Raw genomic sequence first — 16398 nt, forward strand, 5'->3', positions numbered from 1 at the left:
AAAAGGGGGATGCTTGCTAGCCAAAGAATACCATCCCAACCGTGAAGCACGGGGGTGGGGGTGTTGTGGGGGTGCTTTGCTGCAGGAGGGACTAGTGCACTTCACAAAATAGATGGCATCATGAGGGAGGAAAATGATGTGGATATATTGAAGCAACATCTAAAGACATCAGTCAGGAAGTGAAAGCTTGGTCGCAAATGGGTCTTCCAAATGGACAATGACCCCAAGCATACTTCCAAAGTTGTGGCAAAATGGCTTAAGGCCAACAAAGTCAAGGTATTGGAATGGCCGTCACAAAGCCCTGACCTCAATCCTATAGAACATTTGTGGGCAGAACTGAAAATGCGTGTGCGAGCAAGGAGGACTACAAACCTGACTCAGTTACACCAGCTCTGTCAGGAGGAATGGGCCAAAATTCACCCAACTTATTGTGGAAAGCTTGTGGAAGGCTACCTGTAACGTTTGACCCAAGCTAAACAATTTAAAGGCAATGCTACCAAATACTAATTTAGTGTATGTAATCTTCTGACCCATTGGGAATGTGACGAAATAATTAAAAGCTGAAATAAATCCTTCTCTCTTATTCTGACATTTCACATTCTTAAAATAAAGGGGTAATCCTATGTAGAGGCCAACCAATTTATGATTTTCGAACGCTGATACCGATTATTGGAGGACCAAAAAAAGTCGATGCCGATCAATCGGCCAATTTTTTATTTTTATTTTTTAATGTACATTTATTTATTTGTAATTATGACAATTACAACAATACTGAATGAACACTTATTTTAACTTAATATAATACATCAATAAAATCAATTTAGCCTCAAGTAAATAATGAATCATGTTCAATTTGGTTTAAATAATGCAAAAACAAAGTGTTGGAGAAGAAAGTAAAAGTGCAATATGTGCCATGTAAGAAAGCTAACGTTTAAGTTCCTTGCTCAGAACATATGAAAGCTGGTGGTTCCTTTTAACATGAGTCTTCAATATTCCCAGTTAAGAAGTTTTAGGTTGTAGTTATTATAGGAATTATAGGACCATACCATTTGTATTTCATTAACCTTTGACTATTGGATGTTCTTATAGGCACTTTAGTATTGCCAGTGTAACAGTATATCTTCCGTCCCTCTCCTCGCCCGTACCTGGGCTCGAAACAGGAACACATCAACAACAGCCACCCTCGAAGCAGCGTTACCCATGCAGAGCAAGGGGAACAACTACTCCAAGTTTCGGAGCGAGTAACGTTTGAAACGCTATTAACGCGCACCCTGCTAACTAGCTAGCCATTTCACATCGGTTACACGAGCCTAATCTCGGGAGTTGATAGGCTTGAAGTCATAAACAGCACAATGCTTGACGCACAATGAAGAGCTGCTGGCAAAACGCACGAAAGTGCTGTTTGAATGAATGTTTACCCGCCTGCTTCTGCCCTCCACCACCCAGACTGCTCTATCAAATCATAGACTTAGTTATAACATGATAACACACAGCAATACGAGCCTTAGGTCATTAATATGGTCGAATCCAGAAACTATCATCTTGAAAACAAGACGTTTATTACTTCAGTGAAATACGGAACCGTTCCGTATTTTGTCTAACGGGTGGCATCCATAAGTCTAAATATTCCTCTTACATTGCACAACCTTCAATGTTATGTCATAATTACGTAAAATTCTGGCAAATTAGGCGGGCCAAACTGTTGCATATACACAGACTCGGCGTGCAATGAACGCAAGAGAAGTTATACAATTTCACCTGGTTAATATTGCCTGTTAACCTGGATTTCTTTTAGCTAAATATGCAGGTTTAAAAATATATACTTCTGTGTATTGATTTTAAGAAAGGCATTGATGTTCATGGTTCGGTACACATTGGAGCAACGGTACGCACCGCATCGATTATATGCAACGCAGGACATGCTAGATAAACTAGTAATATCATCAACCATGTGTAATGGTTGATGCTAGCTAGCAACTTACCTTGGCTTACTGCATTCGCGTAACAGGCAGTCTCCTCGTGGAGTGCAATGAGAGGCAGGTGGTTAGAGTGATGGACTAGCTAACTGTAGGGTTGCAAGATTGAATCCCCCGAGCTGACAAGGTAAAATCTGTCGTTCTGCCGCTGAACAAGGCAGTTAACCCACCGTTCCTAGGCAGTCATTGAAAATAAGAATGTTTTCCTAACTGACTTGCCTTGTTAAATAAAGATTAAATAAAGGTGGAAAAAAATAAAAAATCTGCCAAATCAGTGCCCAAAAATACCGATTTCCGATTGTTATGAAAACAGTGCCTAATTCATCGGCCATTCCGATTAATCGGTCAACCTCTAATCCTAACTGACCGAAGACAGGGAATTGTGAAAAACTGAGTTTAAATGTATTTGGCTAAGGTGTATGTAAACTTCTGACTTCAATTGTATTTGAAGTGTTTTGTCATTTGAATTGTTCGAGTATGAATCCAGGAAGATTGAGTATCTTAATAAATTAAACTAATCTCGCCCTTTTTCTCATTCACACAGAGTCATTAGATGAGCTCACCACCATGGTGGTCAAGCTGTTTGGCGAAGTGGAGAACAAGAATGTGCCTATCCCCGAGTTCCCCAACCACCCCTTCCAAGAGGAGCATCTCAAGGTGAGCTCCTTAGTTTCTCCCTCCAAGACACAAATAATTATATGGATACACAATCAAATACATCATCCCATGGAAAAGTTGTGCTTCTGAGGTACTTTTTGTTTTCTCAATTCAAATATCTCATCCCTAATTTTCCTTCATAGCAATTCTACAAAGTGGTACCTATCAAGGACATTAGGAACCTGTATGTGACGTTCCCTATCCCAGACCTGCAGAAGTACTACAAGTCCAACCCAGGCCACTACCTGGGCCACCTGATAGGCCACGAGGGCCCAGGGAGCCTGCTGTCTGAGCTCAAATCCAAAGGTAGGCCAGAGGGCTATGATAAAGAGAATCTCCGTTTAATATTTAGGGCTTGATAGAATAGTAGAAACTCTTCTGCAAACTGAGTACTCTGTTCTGCAATCTCTGGTCTCTTGGACCTCCCACTACGGGAGGGTAGCTCCCGCTCAGCCCAGTCAAAGCTCTTCTCGGTCCTGGAACCCAAAGTTGGAACCTTAAGTCGCTATGGATAAGACTCTGCTAAATGAATAAAATGTAGAAATATGTAACAGTCTGATTATTCAAGGGTTTATACTGGCCGTACATGCTGTAGAAATGTTTGTATTTGAATTGATCATGAGAGCTTTGCCCTTTATTCTTGTGCAGGCTGGGTAAACACGCTCGTCGGAGGCCAGAAAGAGGGAGCTAAAGGCTTCATGTTCTTCATCATCAATGTGGACCTGACAGAGGAGGGACTCTGTAAGCATTAGGATCTCAGGGATTGTGTTTTGTTCATGTGTTTGTGCCCACACCCTCATGTCATAAAGCTGTCTGTGTGGCATATAGTGCATTCGGAAAGTATTCAGATCCATCTCTTGACTTTTTCCACATTTTGCTACATTACAGCCTTATTCTGAAATGGATTAAATAAATAAATCTTCACACAATGCACCATAATGACAAAGCGAAAACAGGTTTTTAGACATTTATGCAAACCTTATTTACATATGTATTCAGACCCTTTGCTATGAGACTCGAAATTGAGCTCAGGTGCATCCTTTTCTATTGATCATCCTTGAGATGTTTCTACAACTTGATTGGAGTCCACCTGTGGTAAATTCAATTTATTGGACATGATTTGGAAAGGCACACACCTGTCTATATAAGGTCCCACAGTTGACAGTGCATATCAGAGCAGAAGAGATGAGATTGAAGGAATCGGTAGAGATCTGAGATGACAGGATTGTCGAGGCACAACTGTGTCCCCAAGAACACAGTTTTGAACCACCAAGACGCTTCCTAGAGCTGGCTGCTTAGCCAAACTGAGCAGTCGGGGGAGAAGGGTCTTGGTCATCATCTCTACGGTGAAGCATGGTGGTGGCAGCATCATGTTGTGGGAATGTTTTTCAACGGCAGGTACTGGGAGACTAGTCAGGATCGAGGGAAAGCTGAATGGAGGAAAGTACGGAGATCCTCAAAGAAAACCTTCCCCTGATCACTCAGGACCTCAGACTGGGGCAAAGTTTCAACTTCCAACAGGACAATGACCCTATGCACAGAGCCAAGACAGCGCAGGAGTGGCTTCAGAACAAGTCTCAATGTCCTCGAGTGGCCCAGCCGGTGCCTGGACTTGAACCCGATAGAACATTTATGAAGAGACCTGAAAATAGCTGTGCAACAACACTCCCCGTCCAACCTGACAGAGCTTGAGAGTATCTGCAGAGAAGAATGGGAGAAACTCGCCAAATACAAGTATGTTGCGTCATACCCACGAAGACTCGGCTGTAATCAGTGCCTAAGGCACTTTAACAAAGTACTGAGTAAAGGGTCTGAATACTTATGTGGTATTTTATTTTTTCATACATTTGCAAAAATTTCTAAACCTGTTTTTGCTTTGTCATCATGGGGTATTGTGTGTAGATTGATGGATTTTTTTTGTATATTTTAGAAAAATTAATGTAACAATGTGGGAAAAGTCTAGGGGTCTGAATATTTTCCGAATGCACTGTATGCCCAACCTTGTGCGCTGAAGTGTCATTTGTTTCTGTAGTGCACGTGGATGACATCATCTTCCACATGTTCCAGTACATCCAGAAGCTGCGCATGAAGGGGCCTCAGGAGTGGGTCTTCCAGGAGTGCAAGGTAAGTACAGCACTGTAGTACCACTCACTTCGAGTGTCTGAGCTCTTTCTAGTTTGAGTGGCAGGTAGCGTAGGGGTTAAGAGCTTTGTGCCAGTAACCGAAACGTCGCTGGTTCAAATCTCTGCGCCGACTAGTTGAAAAATCTCTCTGTGCCTTTGCGCAAGGGACATAACCTTAATTGCTCCTGTAAGTCACTGTGGATAAGAGCATCTGCTAAAATGACTAAAATCTTCTCACTGTTTTAGGATTGAGGGTCGTGCTGTCAGAAAACAATCAGTCAATTATTTATGCATAGTCCTTTTCACAAAACCAAGATGAAGTCAGTACCAAGACTGAGAAACGGACTCAAATCGTCTTTGTGTTGGCCTCTTAGTTAAACCTCTGGTGTATTTAACAGTACACATGGATTACATCTGAATTGTCTCATTGTGTTGCTCAATCCTCTGTATGTAATATGCTTTATTTGCATGTGATTGACATGTGACTTGTCTCTCCACCGCAGGACCTAAACACAGTGGCCTTCAGGTTCAAGGACAAGGAGCGGCCCCGTGGCTACACCTCCAAAGTGTCTGGATTACTGCACGTAGGTGGTGCTCTCTCCATTTCTTAAGGTCATCTCCACGGTGATTCACTGCAGCTCCGTGGCTCTGTTTGATGATGATGTCATCAGACTGCCTTGTCTACCAGCCTCTTATTTTGTGGGTAAAGACTCAGCAGACTCAGCCCAAGTCTAAATTAAACTGACATTCCCGCTAGAGTCAAAATATTACTGTTAGCAAGGCAGTCATAGAGGGTAGGATGTCCAGTGTATTTTGGTCTGTTGATTTTCTTTACCGGTGTGTGCCTATCTTTTTTATTTTTTGTGAACTAAGCAGAGCACCAGTTCTGTATTACTGTGTTCCAGTGAACCGTGTTCCCCTGCATGGAATACAGTAAAATGCATCCCCCATTGTTAGCACCTAAACCTGTTTTTCTTTTGTCCTTTGTTTTGCAGTACTACCCTCTGGAGGAGATCCTAGCAGCAGAGTACCTACTGGAGGACTTCAGGCCAGACCTGATAGAGATGGTGCTGGACAAGCTGAGGCCAGAATACGTCAGGTTAGTTCGGCTTGTTTTATTCTGTTTTCACATTCGTTTTTCCAGCATGGTTTCAGCGACTGTGGCGAATGCATTATCAAACCAGCGCAGTCCAGATTGGCTCAGCTCAGTTAGTTTGGCTCAGCTCGGTCAGTTTTGCTCAGTAGTGTTGCAAGGGTACCAGCGCTCCACTCAACTAAGAGTACACGCCTATGACACTTCTGTTTTGAAGTGCATTTTGATAAACATATTTGTAATGTCCTATATCATTTTTTTTACCTTTTAATTATTTAACCTGGCAGGTCAGTTAAGAAGAAATTCTTATTTACAATGATGGCCTACACCGGCCAAACCCGGATGACGCTGGGCCAATTGTGCGCCGCCCTATGGGCCGGTTGTGATACAGCCTGGAATCGAACCATGGTGTCTATAGTGACACCTATAGCAATGAGATGCAGTGCCTTAGACTGCTGTGCCACTCGGGAGACCCTATCTCCACTATATATGCAAAAGTATGTGGACAACCCTTCAAATGATTGGATTAGGCAATTCCACACCCGTGGATAAAATTGAGCACACAGCCATTCAATCTCCATAGGCTAATCTGGGTTTGGTTACATTTACATGCCGAATGCACAGTGCCAACAGTGAAGTATTGTAGAGGAGGTGTAATGGTCTAGGGCTGTTTTTCATGGTTCGGTCTAGGCCCCTTAGTTCCTGTTAAGGGTAATCTTAATCGTTCAGCATGCAATGAGATTCTAGACGATTCTTTGCTTCCAACTTTGTGGCAACAGTTTGGGGAATGCCCTTTCCTGTTTCAGCATTACAATGCCCTCGTGCGCATAGCGAGGTCCATACAGAAATGGTTTGTCGAGATCAGTATGGAAGAACTTGACTGGCCTGCACAGAGCCCCGACCTCGACCCCATTGAACACCTTTGGGATGAATTGGAACGCCTACTACGAGTCAGGCCGAATTGCCCAAAATCAGTGCCCACCCTCACTAGTGCTCATGTGGCTGACTGGAAGCAAGTCCCCACAGAAATGTTCCGACATTGCATTTGGAAAGTATTCAAACCACTTGACTTTTTCCACATTTTGTTACAGTACAGCCTTAAAAGTGTCTCAATCTACACACAATACCCCATAATGACAAAGGAAAAATGTATAAAAATATATCCCTACTCAGCCCATTCCCAGACAGTCTGAGCTAAATTCTTGCTTGAGAAATTGCTCTTTGCTAAGAAACATTTTTATTTTTGACCATTGTTAAATCAAAATCACAGTAAGGTACTTAATTGTTACCCTGTAATGATTTAATATTGAGAATGAAATTGCTGCATTGGACTTTTAACATTCACCTAAACCTCGCACTGTTGAATTAAGAGAACTTTAAGAAACTGTTGAACCTGAATCAATGGGGGAGCTCAATAACACATTCTGCAGTATTACTACCACTACAGTCACTACTACTCTACTTCAGTCACTACTATTGGCATCCTACAAATAGAACACTGCTATGGAAGGCACTCGAGCTGGTGTCATAAGGGCGATACAAATCTTCCGTAGGCAGCTCAGGGAAAATGAAGTGTCTGACTCTAAAACGATCTGACAAGGGGGTTTATAAATGCTAATAATGAGACCTGTTTCTGTCCGTCCTCTCACTGCAGAGTTGCAGTTGTCTCAAAGTCGTTTGAAGGGCAGACAGACAAGACTGAGGAATGGTATGGGACCCACTACAAACAAGAGCCCATCTCTGAGGAAGTCATCAAGGTGAGACTGAAATGCGTTCAAACTCAACAGATTTTCCATATTCTCATCTCCCTATGGGTGAATCTCAGAAATCTTTGATTCCTCACGTCCTCTCCTTGCCTTATCCTCAAAACATATTGTAGAAGATTGGATTTTATTCTTCTCTGACATTTTCGTTCAATGCATTTTCAGTAAGAGGAGCAGAAACAAGGACACAAGGAATAGAGGACAGATTTGAGATTCACCCTGATCTGACTGGGCGTCTTTTTAAATCGTCAATTGGCAATGCTTAAATTGGCACTCTGCAATTACCACATCCATTTTTTAATTAATAATATATAGTACCTGTGAAAAGATTGGACACATCTACTCATTTAAGGATTTTTCTTTATTTTTACTATTTTCTACATTGTAGAACTATGAAATAACATATGGAATCATGTAGTAACCAAAAAAGTGTTCAAAATCAAAATATCAAAAATCAAAATATATTTTAGGTTCTTCAAAATAGCCACCCTTTGCCTTAATAACAGCTTTGCACACTCTTGGCATTCTCAACTAGCTTCATGAGGAATTATTTTCCAACAGTCTTGAAGGAGTTCCTACATATGCTGAGCACTTGTTGGCTGCTTTTCCTTCACTCTGCAGTCCAACTCATCCCAAACCATCTCAATTGGGTTGAGTAAGGCTGATTGTGAATGCCAGGTCATCTGATGCAGCACTCATCACTCCTTCTTGGTCAAATAGCCCTTACACAGCCTGGAGGTGTGTTGGGTCATTGAATTGTTGAAAAAACAAATGATAGTCCCACTAAGCGCAAACCACATGGGATGGTGTGTCGCTGTGGTAGCCATGCTGGTTAAGTGTGCCTTGAATTTTAAATAAATCAGTGTCACCAGCAAAGCACCATCACACCACCACCTCTGTGCTTCACGATGGGAACCACACATGCAGAGATCATCCGTTCACCTACTCTGCGTCTCAAAGACACGGCGGTTGGAACCAAAATTTACACTTTTGGACTCATCAGACACATGGGCTGCAATCTGAGGCTGGTAACTCTAATGAACTTATCCTCTGCAGTAGAGGTAACTCTTGCTCTTTCTTTCCAGTGGCGGTCCTCATGAGAGCCAGTTTCATCATACCGCTTGATGGTTTTTGCAACTGCACTTGAAGCAACTTTCAAAGTTCTTGAAATTTTCCAGATTGACTGACTTTCATGTCTTAAAGTAATGATGGACTCGTTTCTTTTTGCTTTTTGAGCTGTTCTTGCAATAATATGGACTTGGGCTTTTATCAAATAGGGCTGTCTTCAGAATACCACCCCTACCTTGTTACAACCCAACTGATTGGCTCAAATGCATTAAGGAAATAAATTGTTAATTGAAATGCATTTCAGGTGACTACCTCATAAAGCTGGTTGAGAGAATGCTAAGAGTGTGTCCAAACTTTTGACTGGTACTGTATACCCACTGATTCTTGATGAACATCTTATAAATGCCTTGTGAGCTTAATTCAACTTGTGTTCCCCTTCAGAAACCAACAAATAAGCCTGTTTTACTCCATTGTTTGTAAACAATGTAATTGTAAATAAACACTGTATAGTTTCAACCATGTTTTGAGGCTAAGTTGATATTATGGATGGTCAGTCCTTGCATCCATAATAGCTCTGTCTATGAATTTGAGTGGTTACATTTTTCCAGCCACATACCAAAACAATTGGCGTTGTCTGCTTTTTTGTTGTTTGACTTTTTCCACATATTGTTATGTTACAGCTTATTCTAAAAACAATTTCCCCTCATCATTCTACACAAAATACCCCATAATGACATGACAAAAACAGGTTTTTAGAAATGTTTGCAAATATACAAAAAACAGATCACTTTTCTTCACTGTAGGGATGGTGCCAGGTTTCCTCCAAACGAGACACTTGGCATTCAGGCCAAAGTGTTCTATCTTGGTTTCATCATGGTTTGAGAGTCTTTAGGTACCTTTTGGCAAACTCCAAGCAGGCTTTCATGTGCCTTTTATTGAGGACTGGCTTCTGTCTGGCCACTCTACCATGAAGGCCTGATTGTCCTTCTGGAAGGTTCTCCCAGCTCCACAGAGGAGCTCTAGAGCTCTGTCAGAGTGACCATCGAGTTCTTGGTCAACTCCCTGACCAATGCCCTTCTCCCCGATAGCTCAGTTTGGCCAGGCGGCCAGCTCTAGGAAGAGTCTTGGTGGTCCCAAATTACTTCCATTTAAGAATGATGGAGGCCAGTGTGTTCTTGGAACTTCAATGCTGCAGAAATGTTTTGGTACCAGTCCCCAGATCTGAGCCTCAACACAATCCAGTCTCTGAGCTCTACGGACAATTCCTTCGACCTCATGTTTTTTTTTTTCTCTGACATGCACTGTCAACTGTGGGACCTTTACATAGACAGGTGTGTGAAATCGTGTCCAATCAATTGAATTTACCACAAGTGGACTCCAAGTCATAGAAACATCTCAAGGATGATCAATAGAAACAGAATGCGCCTGAGCTCAATTTCAAGTCTCATAGCGATGAGTCTGAATACTTATGTTGAGGTATTTGCAAAAATTTCTAAACCGGTTTCTGCTTTGTCATTATGGGGTATTTTGTGTAGATTGCTGAGGATCAGTTTCTTTAAGTCAATATTAGAATAAGGCTGTAACGTGAAAAAAGTCCAAAAGGGTCTGAATACTTTCTGAGGGCACTGCATCTATCTACAGCCAACAACAGTCTGAATGTGTTTAAAAAATAAAGGGAACACTAAAATAACACATCCTAGATCTGAATGAATGAAATATTCTTATTAAATACTTTCTCTTTACATAGTTGAATGTGCTGACAACAAAATCACACAAATTATCAATGGAAATCAAATTTATCAACCCATGGTGGTCTGGATTTGGAGTCCCACTCAAAATTAAAGTGGAAAACCACACTACAGGCTGATCCAACTTTGTAATGTCCTTAAAACAAGTCAAAATGAGGCTCAGTAGTGTGTGTGGCCTCCACGTGCCTATATGAACTCCCTACAACCCTGGGCATGCTCCTGATGAGGTGGCAGATGGTCTCCTGAGGGATCTTCTCCCAGACCTGGACTAAAGCATCCGCCAACTCCTGGACAGTCTGTGGTACAACGTGGCGTTGGTGGATGGAGCGAGACATGATGTCCGAGATGTGCTCAATTTGATTCAGGTCTGAGGATCGGGCGGGCCAGTCCCCCCAAAGAAATGCCACCCACACCATGACTGAACCACCGCCAAACCGATCATGCTGGAGGATGTTGCAGGCAGCAGAACGTTCTCCGCGGCGTCTCCAGACTCTGTCACGTGCTCAGTGTGAAACTGCTTTCATATGTGAAGAGCACATGGCACCAGTGGCGAATTTGCCAATCTTGGTGTTCTCTGGCAAATGCCAAACGTCCTGCACGGTGTTAGGCTCTAAGCACAACCCCCACCTGTGGACGTCGGGCCCTCATACCACCCTCATGGAGTCCGTTTCTGACAGTTTGAGCAGACACATGCACATTTGTGGCCTGCTGGAGGTCATTTTGCAGGGCTCTGGCAGTGTTCCTCTTTGCACAAAGGCGGAGGTAGCGGTCCTGCTGCTGGGTTGTTGCACTCCTACGTCCTCCTCCACGTCTCCTGATGTACTGGTCTGTCTCCTGGTAGCGCCTCCATGCTCTAGACACTACGCTGACAGACACAGCAAACCTTCTTGCCACAGCTCGCATTGATGTGCCATCCTGGATGAGCTGCACTACCTGAGCCACTTGTGTGGGTTGTAGACTCCGTCTCATGCTACCACTAGAGTGAAAGCACCGCCAGCATTCAAAAGTGACCAAAACATCAGCCAGGAAGCATAGGAACTGAGAAGTGGTCTGTGGTCCCCACCTGCAGAACCACTCCTTTATTGGGGGTGTCTTGCTAATTACCTATAATTTCCACCTGTTGTCTATTCCATTTGCACAACAGCATGTGACATTTATTGTCAATCAGTGTTGCTTCCTAAGTGGACAGTTTGATTTCACAGAAGTGTGATTTGACTTGGAGTTACATTGTGTTGTTTAAGTGTTCCCTTTATTTTTTTGAGCAGTGTATACATAATCTGGATAATTTCTTTTTTTTTTTTAAAGAATCAGCCTTGTTATTGAGATTTTCATGCCTTTTCAGGTTTTTTTTTAATCAAAAAAGGGGGTTATGGCAGGGGTTGTGGCAATGGATGTGGTCGTCCCTTCGGTGCGGCTGAATTTTAAAGGCCCCCATCTTGACATTGTGGACATATTTTTGCGTTTTTTTATTTTTAGCTTTTTTCCTTCAATTCTACAGTTTGCCATTGAGCTGAGATTTTCCCATTTTAAAGCTAATTTCCTGAATTTTTCCCATGGCTAATGCAGTGTTCTTTTGCTCAAACATAATATCAAAATCAATACTGATAAATTCCAAAACAATGCATTTTCAATTCTCCATGCCTATCTTTTATTTTGGTGATTGAGAAATAACAAAGATTATATTATAAAACGAATATAAAGGCCCATTGTCTCTTCTACATACTTTATCTGGTTTTAGCCGTAAAGTTTACACTGATTTTGTTTTTCCATCCTTGAATATATATTACATTTTATTCATGTATATACTTTTCTGAACTGTTTGTAAATGGGTGATCCGGAAAGAATTTCAATGGCAGAAAAATCCCTGCTTTTATACCGCCCTTGTACCGTATCGCGTTAGACTGCATTACTTGCACAGCACACAGAGGGGCGCTATATTTTTTTTTATACCCTTAAAAGCCCAATGTGCATCTTACCAAAATGCTAACAAAGTACTACAGAATTCCTAAAGCGGATTCTAGCTAAATGCTGAAGACCGCAAGCGAACAAGCTAATTACAAAGACAGACAATCCAGCTCATCAAGTTAGTTATACAAGTATCTCAGAAGGCTACTCAGTTTGCTGCACATACAAAACAAATATTAGATATTAAATATTAGACATGCACAAAACACATTCTGATTCAGGAGAGTTAATGATTCAGGACAGATTAGATTCGAATAGCAGAGAATATTTTGATCTTGCTATCTAGCCACTTAGCTAAGTTAAACCAAATGCACAGCTGTAGAGTATGTAGCACATTTTAGACCAGGGATAATCAACTAGATTCAGTCGCAGGATGATTTTATCCAATGTCCAAAAATGTATTACATTTTTTTGCTTAACATTTATTAGTGAATTATGTAACTTGATCACCTCATGTATGCTGTACAACAGTGAATCATGAAACTTGCTCCATTTGTGCTCTTTGTAAACAAAACATGTGACTGGGTCAATCAGATGTTTCGGGCAACTACAGCAAGCTTTATAAATCCATTTTGAATTCACCCCTTTTGATTTGAACGAAACCTTTTCCCATTGTAGAGTTTCTCAGAAAGTGAGTTCTTGGACCAGAATGCCAAACTATTCAAGATATAAAATGTATAAAAGATTCTCAAAGTTGACCTGAATTTTGCACACCATACCATGAGACATCCATGTCTTCATCACTGGTAAAGTTAAACAGTTGAATTATTTAAAAGCTTACAAACAGGGTTGTCAAACTATTTTTTTTTTTACACCTTAAACGTAAATGATCAAAAATCGCGTTAAGATTTATTTTTCCATATTTGTTGTAGTTTAGACCCTATTCAACATCATCTGAGGTTTTTGTTGTGCCCGACCATCAGTTGAGACACATGCTCTTGAATACAGGGTGGGTGTCATGTTTTGGCTGATTAAATGTACTCAAATTGAAATTTCAACTTTCAAATGGTACCACAAAGATGGTTGAAGGTCCACACATCATTGGATGTTGACTTAAATGGGAATATGTTTTTAATTGGTGTCAATCCTCCATAGGAAACCTATTGAAATAGTATAGACAAAATACACATGTACACCATCTTTGTGTAAGTAATTAGTTAAAATGTCAATTTCAATGGTATACCAGCTAAACTGAAGTTGTCTGACAGGATAGGTCCATTCTATACCTTCTATTTCTATGATTTGAAATGGACCCCCCCCCCCCTGTATTCAAGAGCATGTTGTTTCTCAACCGATATCGGGCATGACACGCAACCCTGTAAGCTTTTTAATGATATCGAACTCAACCAAACTATTTTCAAGTGATGAAGATGTGGATGTCTCATTGTATAGTGGGGTATCCAAAATGGGTCAACTTTGAGCACTTTTATCACCTGAATGTTTTTGTATTCAGGTTAAAAAATATAGCACTTTCTGACCACTTCTTCCATGGCCAGACATGTATGAACATGTCTATTTAAATCAAAAGGGATGCTGTCAAAAAGTGATTAAATTCAAACAGATTTACCCTACAATGAAAAATAATGTGACTGTTTAAATGAAGAATGCAATCTGCTTTCTTGTAACCTGTAGCTATTCACTTAAAAGTAGCCAAGTAAAAAAAGTTTCATGAATGGTTTTGACAGTATTGAAAATCATGCTATGGGTATAAAAATCTGGTATACTGCCAAACCCTAGTGTGTAGTTGGTTGCCACTGGACATAATTGATCCTGCGTCACGTAGAATCTGCCTGGGACAGTTCGTCTGAGTTGCATCATCTATAGTTTATTGGCTATAGTTGGATAGATGTGTAGAAGCCTTTAGTCATGTATCAATAAATTCCCAACCCTTAACTTAGCAAGGAGGACTAGCTAAATTGTCTGTGTTTCAGAAATGGGGAAACGCTGACCTCAATGGCAAGTTCAAGCTGCCCATGAAGAACGAGTTCATTCCCACCAGCTTTGAGATCTACCCTCTGGAGAAGGACTCTCCCTCCGCTCCCACTCTAATCAAGGTAAGTCTCGCTCTGCATAAGAGCATCTGCTAATTGACTGAAATGTCAGGGTGTTGCATTTATCAAACTATTTTTACTTCATTCACCAAGCAGCTAGACCGAACTGAAAGCGTAGCTGCATGTTTCTGTTGTCTGAATTTGTTCATAAACTTTCATATGATAATGAGGAAACGGTGTCAGGATTGAGAAGTATTTAGTACTGTTGTTGTCAAGGTGTTCTGATCAGAGGATGTACCTGGTAACTACTGCTGACAGGTTGGAATCTCTTTTGAGCTATTAGCTTCAGTATTACAGTACATTGTTGACTGCGGTTCACAACCCAACAAAGTTCAAAAGCAGTTGTGGAGATTTGATCTACCTCCTTAAAAACAAGTACTACAGCCTGATATCTTCATATACTTTTTGCATGCCCTTTCCCCTCATTGGAATCTGTTGCTAATGTAATCATGCTTTTTCCCCTCTTTTTCCTAGGACACCGCTATGAGCAAGGTGTGGTTCAAGCAGGATGACAAGTTTTTCCTACCAAAGGCATGCCTGAACTTTGAGTTCTTCAGGTTGGTAGACAAACCACAGCCCATGTTCCAAGTTTCTGAGACGATGATGTGATACATCTTTTGTATTATTTTCCTCATACAAACAATTGTAGTTATAGGACTCAAATACTGCTATTTGAAATCGTATTTGGAAGGACCACATGGGAACCCACGTGTCCTGCTGATCCCTTCCCTTGAATTAATCAATGAATGTATAAGCAACATGGCTACTTTTTGTTTTTCAATGACAGTGATTTAGAGAGAGATGTCTAGCTGAGTTGTAGCTAACAGTTGATTCATCACTGCCATTTTTTTCTACAGCCCGTTTGCGTATGTGGACCCAATACATTGTAACATGGCCTATTTGTATCTGGAGCTCCTCAAGGACTCCCTCAACGAGTATGCATATGCAGCCGAGCTCGCCGGCTTGAACTATGACCTCCAAAATACCATCTATGGGATGTATGTAAGTATTCAAATTCCCCATCGCCCTCACGCCACCGCAATCCCAAACCCATCTGTTCCTCCCTCATGCATTCTCAACCTGGGTCTTCGTATCAGCCCTGGCTGCATCCTCCTCTTCATCCTTTCTTCTTTGAAACCGCCTCGTCAAAAATGCTACACTTGACAGTTGTTCGTTTCCCATTCGTGGTGGCACTGTTTGGGTATGAACTTTAAAAAGTCATCTGGTACAGTCTTCTGTCAGAGACAGTTATTATTTTTTAATCTGATACAAAGGAATGGGAGATAGACACTAAGTAGTAGTGGTTGTAGCCATAGCATTAACCTACCATTTAGTGGCAAAGTACTCCATCCCTCCTTGGTGGACAGAAAGGCCAGCTGCGAGGCTGCATATACATACTCTTCTTAATCAATCTTCTCACCCTGCTCTGTCTTTTTGACCACGTTATCCCACCTCCCCTACCAACAATCATGTTTATTACATTTTTTGGGGTCACTACCTATACTCAGACCCCCTGCACTGCAACATGACTGATCTGTTTCTCAGGTTATTGAAGGATGATTTAAGAGTATACATATGCAGCCAGGCTTGCCGGGCTGGTCTATGGCAGCCTCAGGGAAGAATGCCATCCTCGTAAGTACAGTGTCCATCTGACAGTCCCCCTAATAGCTAAGGGAAAAGAGGGAGGGCCCATCTTTTTGAAATTTTTATTTAACTAGGCGCAAGTCCAGTTATTAAGAACAAATTCTTATTTATCCATCTTAAGGTTCTGAGTGTGGAAGACTGTGTCTTCCGTCTATCTACGCCATTTGTTTCTGTGTGTTAGTCTGTCTGTAGGAAGATGGGGAGGTCCTAGAAGGTCCCCTTTCCTATGTTCTCTCCGTTTATGTAGGGACTTGTGGTTTCACTGCAAGGATGGCCAAATGTAGTCTTCAAGGAATGCCGTTTAAGTGAT

General features: G+C 41.5%; 1 protein-coding gene across 1 annotated transcript in view; it reads left to right on the forward strand.

Moving 5' to 3' along the window:
* ide (insulin-degrading enzyme) overlaps positions 1 to 16398 on the forward strand; it is a 47235-nt gene that overhangs the window by 11941 nt on the left and 18896 nt on the right. Inside the window, exons 6-15 of the mRNA XM_064932155.1 lie at positions 2521 to 2633; positions 2777 to 2939; positions 3282 to 3374; positions 4666 to 4757; positions 5260 to 5340; positions 5752 to 5855; positions 7504 to 7606; positions 14325 to 14447; positions 14919 to 15001; positions 15302 to 15446. Of these exons, the coding sequence (XP_064788227.1) occupies positions 2521 to 2633; positions 2777 to 2939; positions 3282 to 3374; positions 4666 to 4757; positions 5260 to 5340; positions 5752 to 5855; positions 7504 to 7606; positions 14325 to 14447; positions 14919 to 15001; positions 15302 to 15446 (1100 nt within the window). The remainder of the gene's footprint in view (positions 1 to 2520; positions 2634 to 2776; positions 2940 to 3281; positions 3375 to 4665; positions 4758 to 5259; positions 5341 to 5751; positions 5856 to 7503; positions 7607 to 14324; positions 14448 to 14918; positions 15002 to 15301; positions 15447 to 16398) is intronic.

This window comes from Oncorhynchus masou, chromosome 23, assembly GCF_036934945.1.
Source record: "Oncorhynchus masou masou isolate Uvic2021 chromosome 23, UVic_Omas_1.1, whole genome shotgun sequence".
Classification (NCBI taxonomy): Eukaryota; Metazoa; Chordata; class Actinopteri; order Salmoniformes; family Salmonidae; genus Oncorhynchus; species Oncorhynchus masou.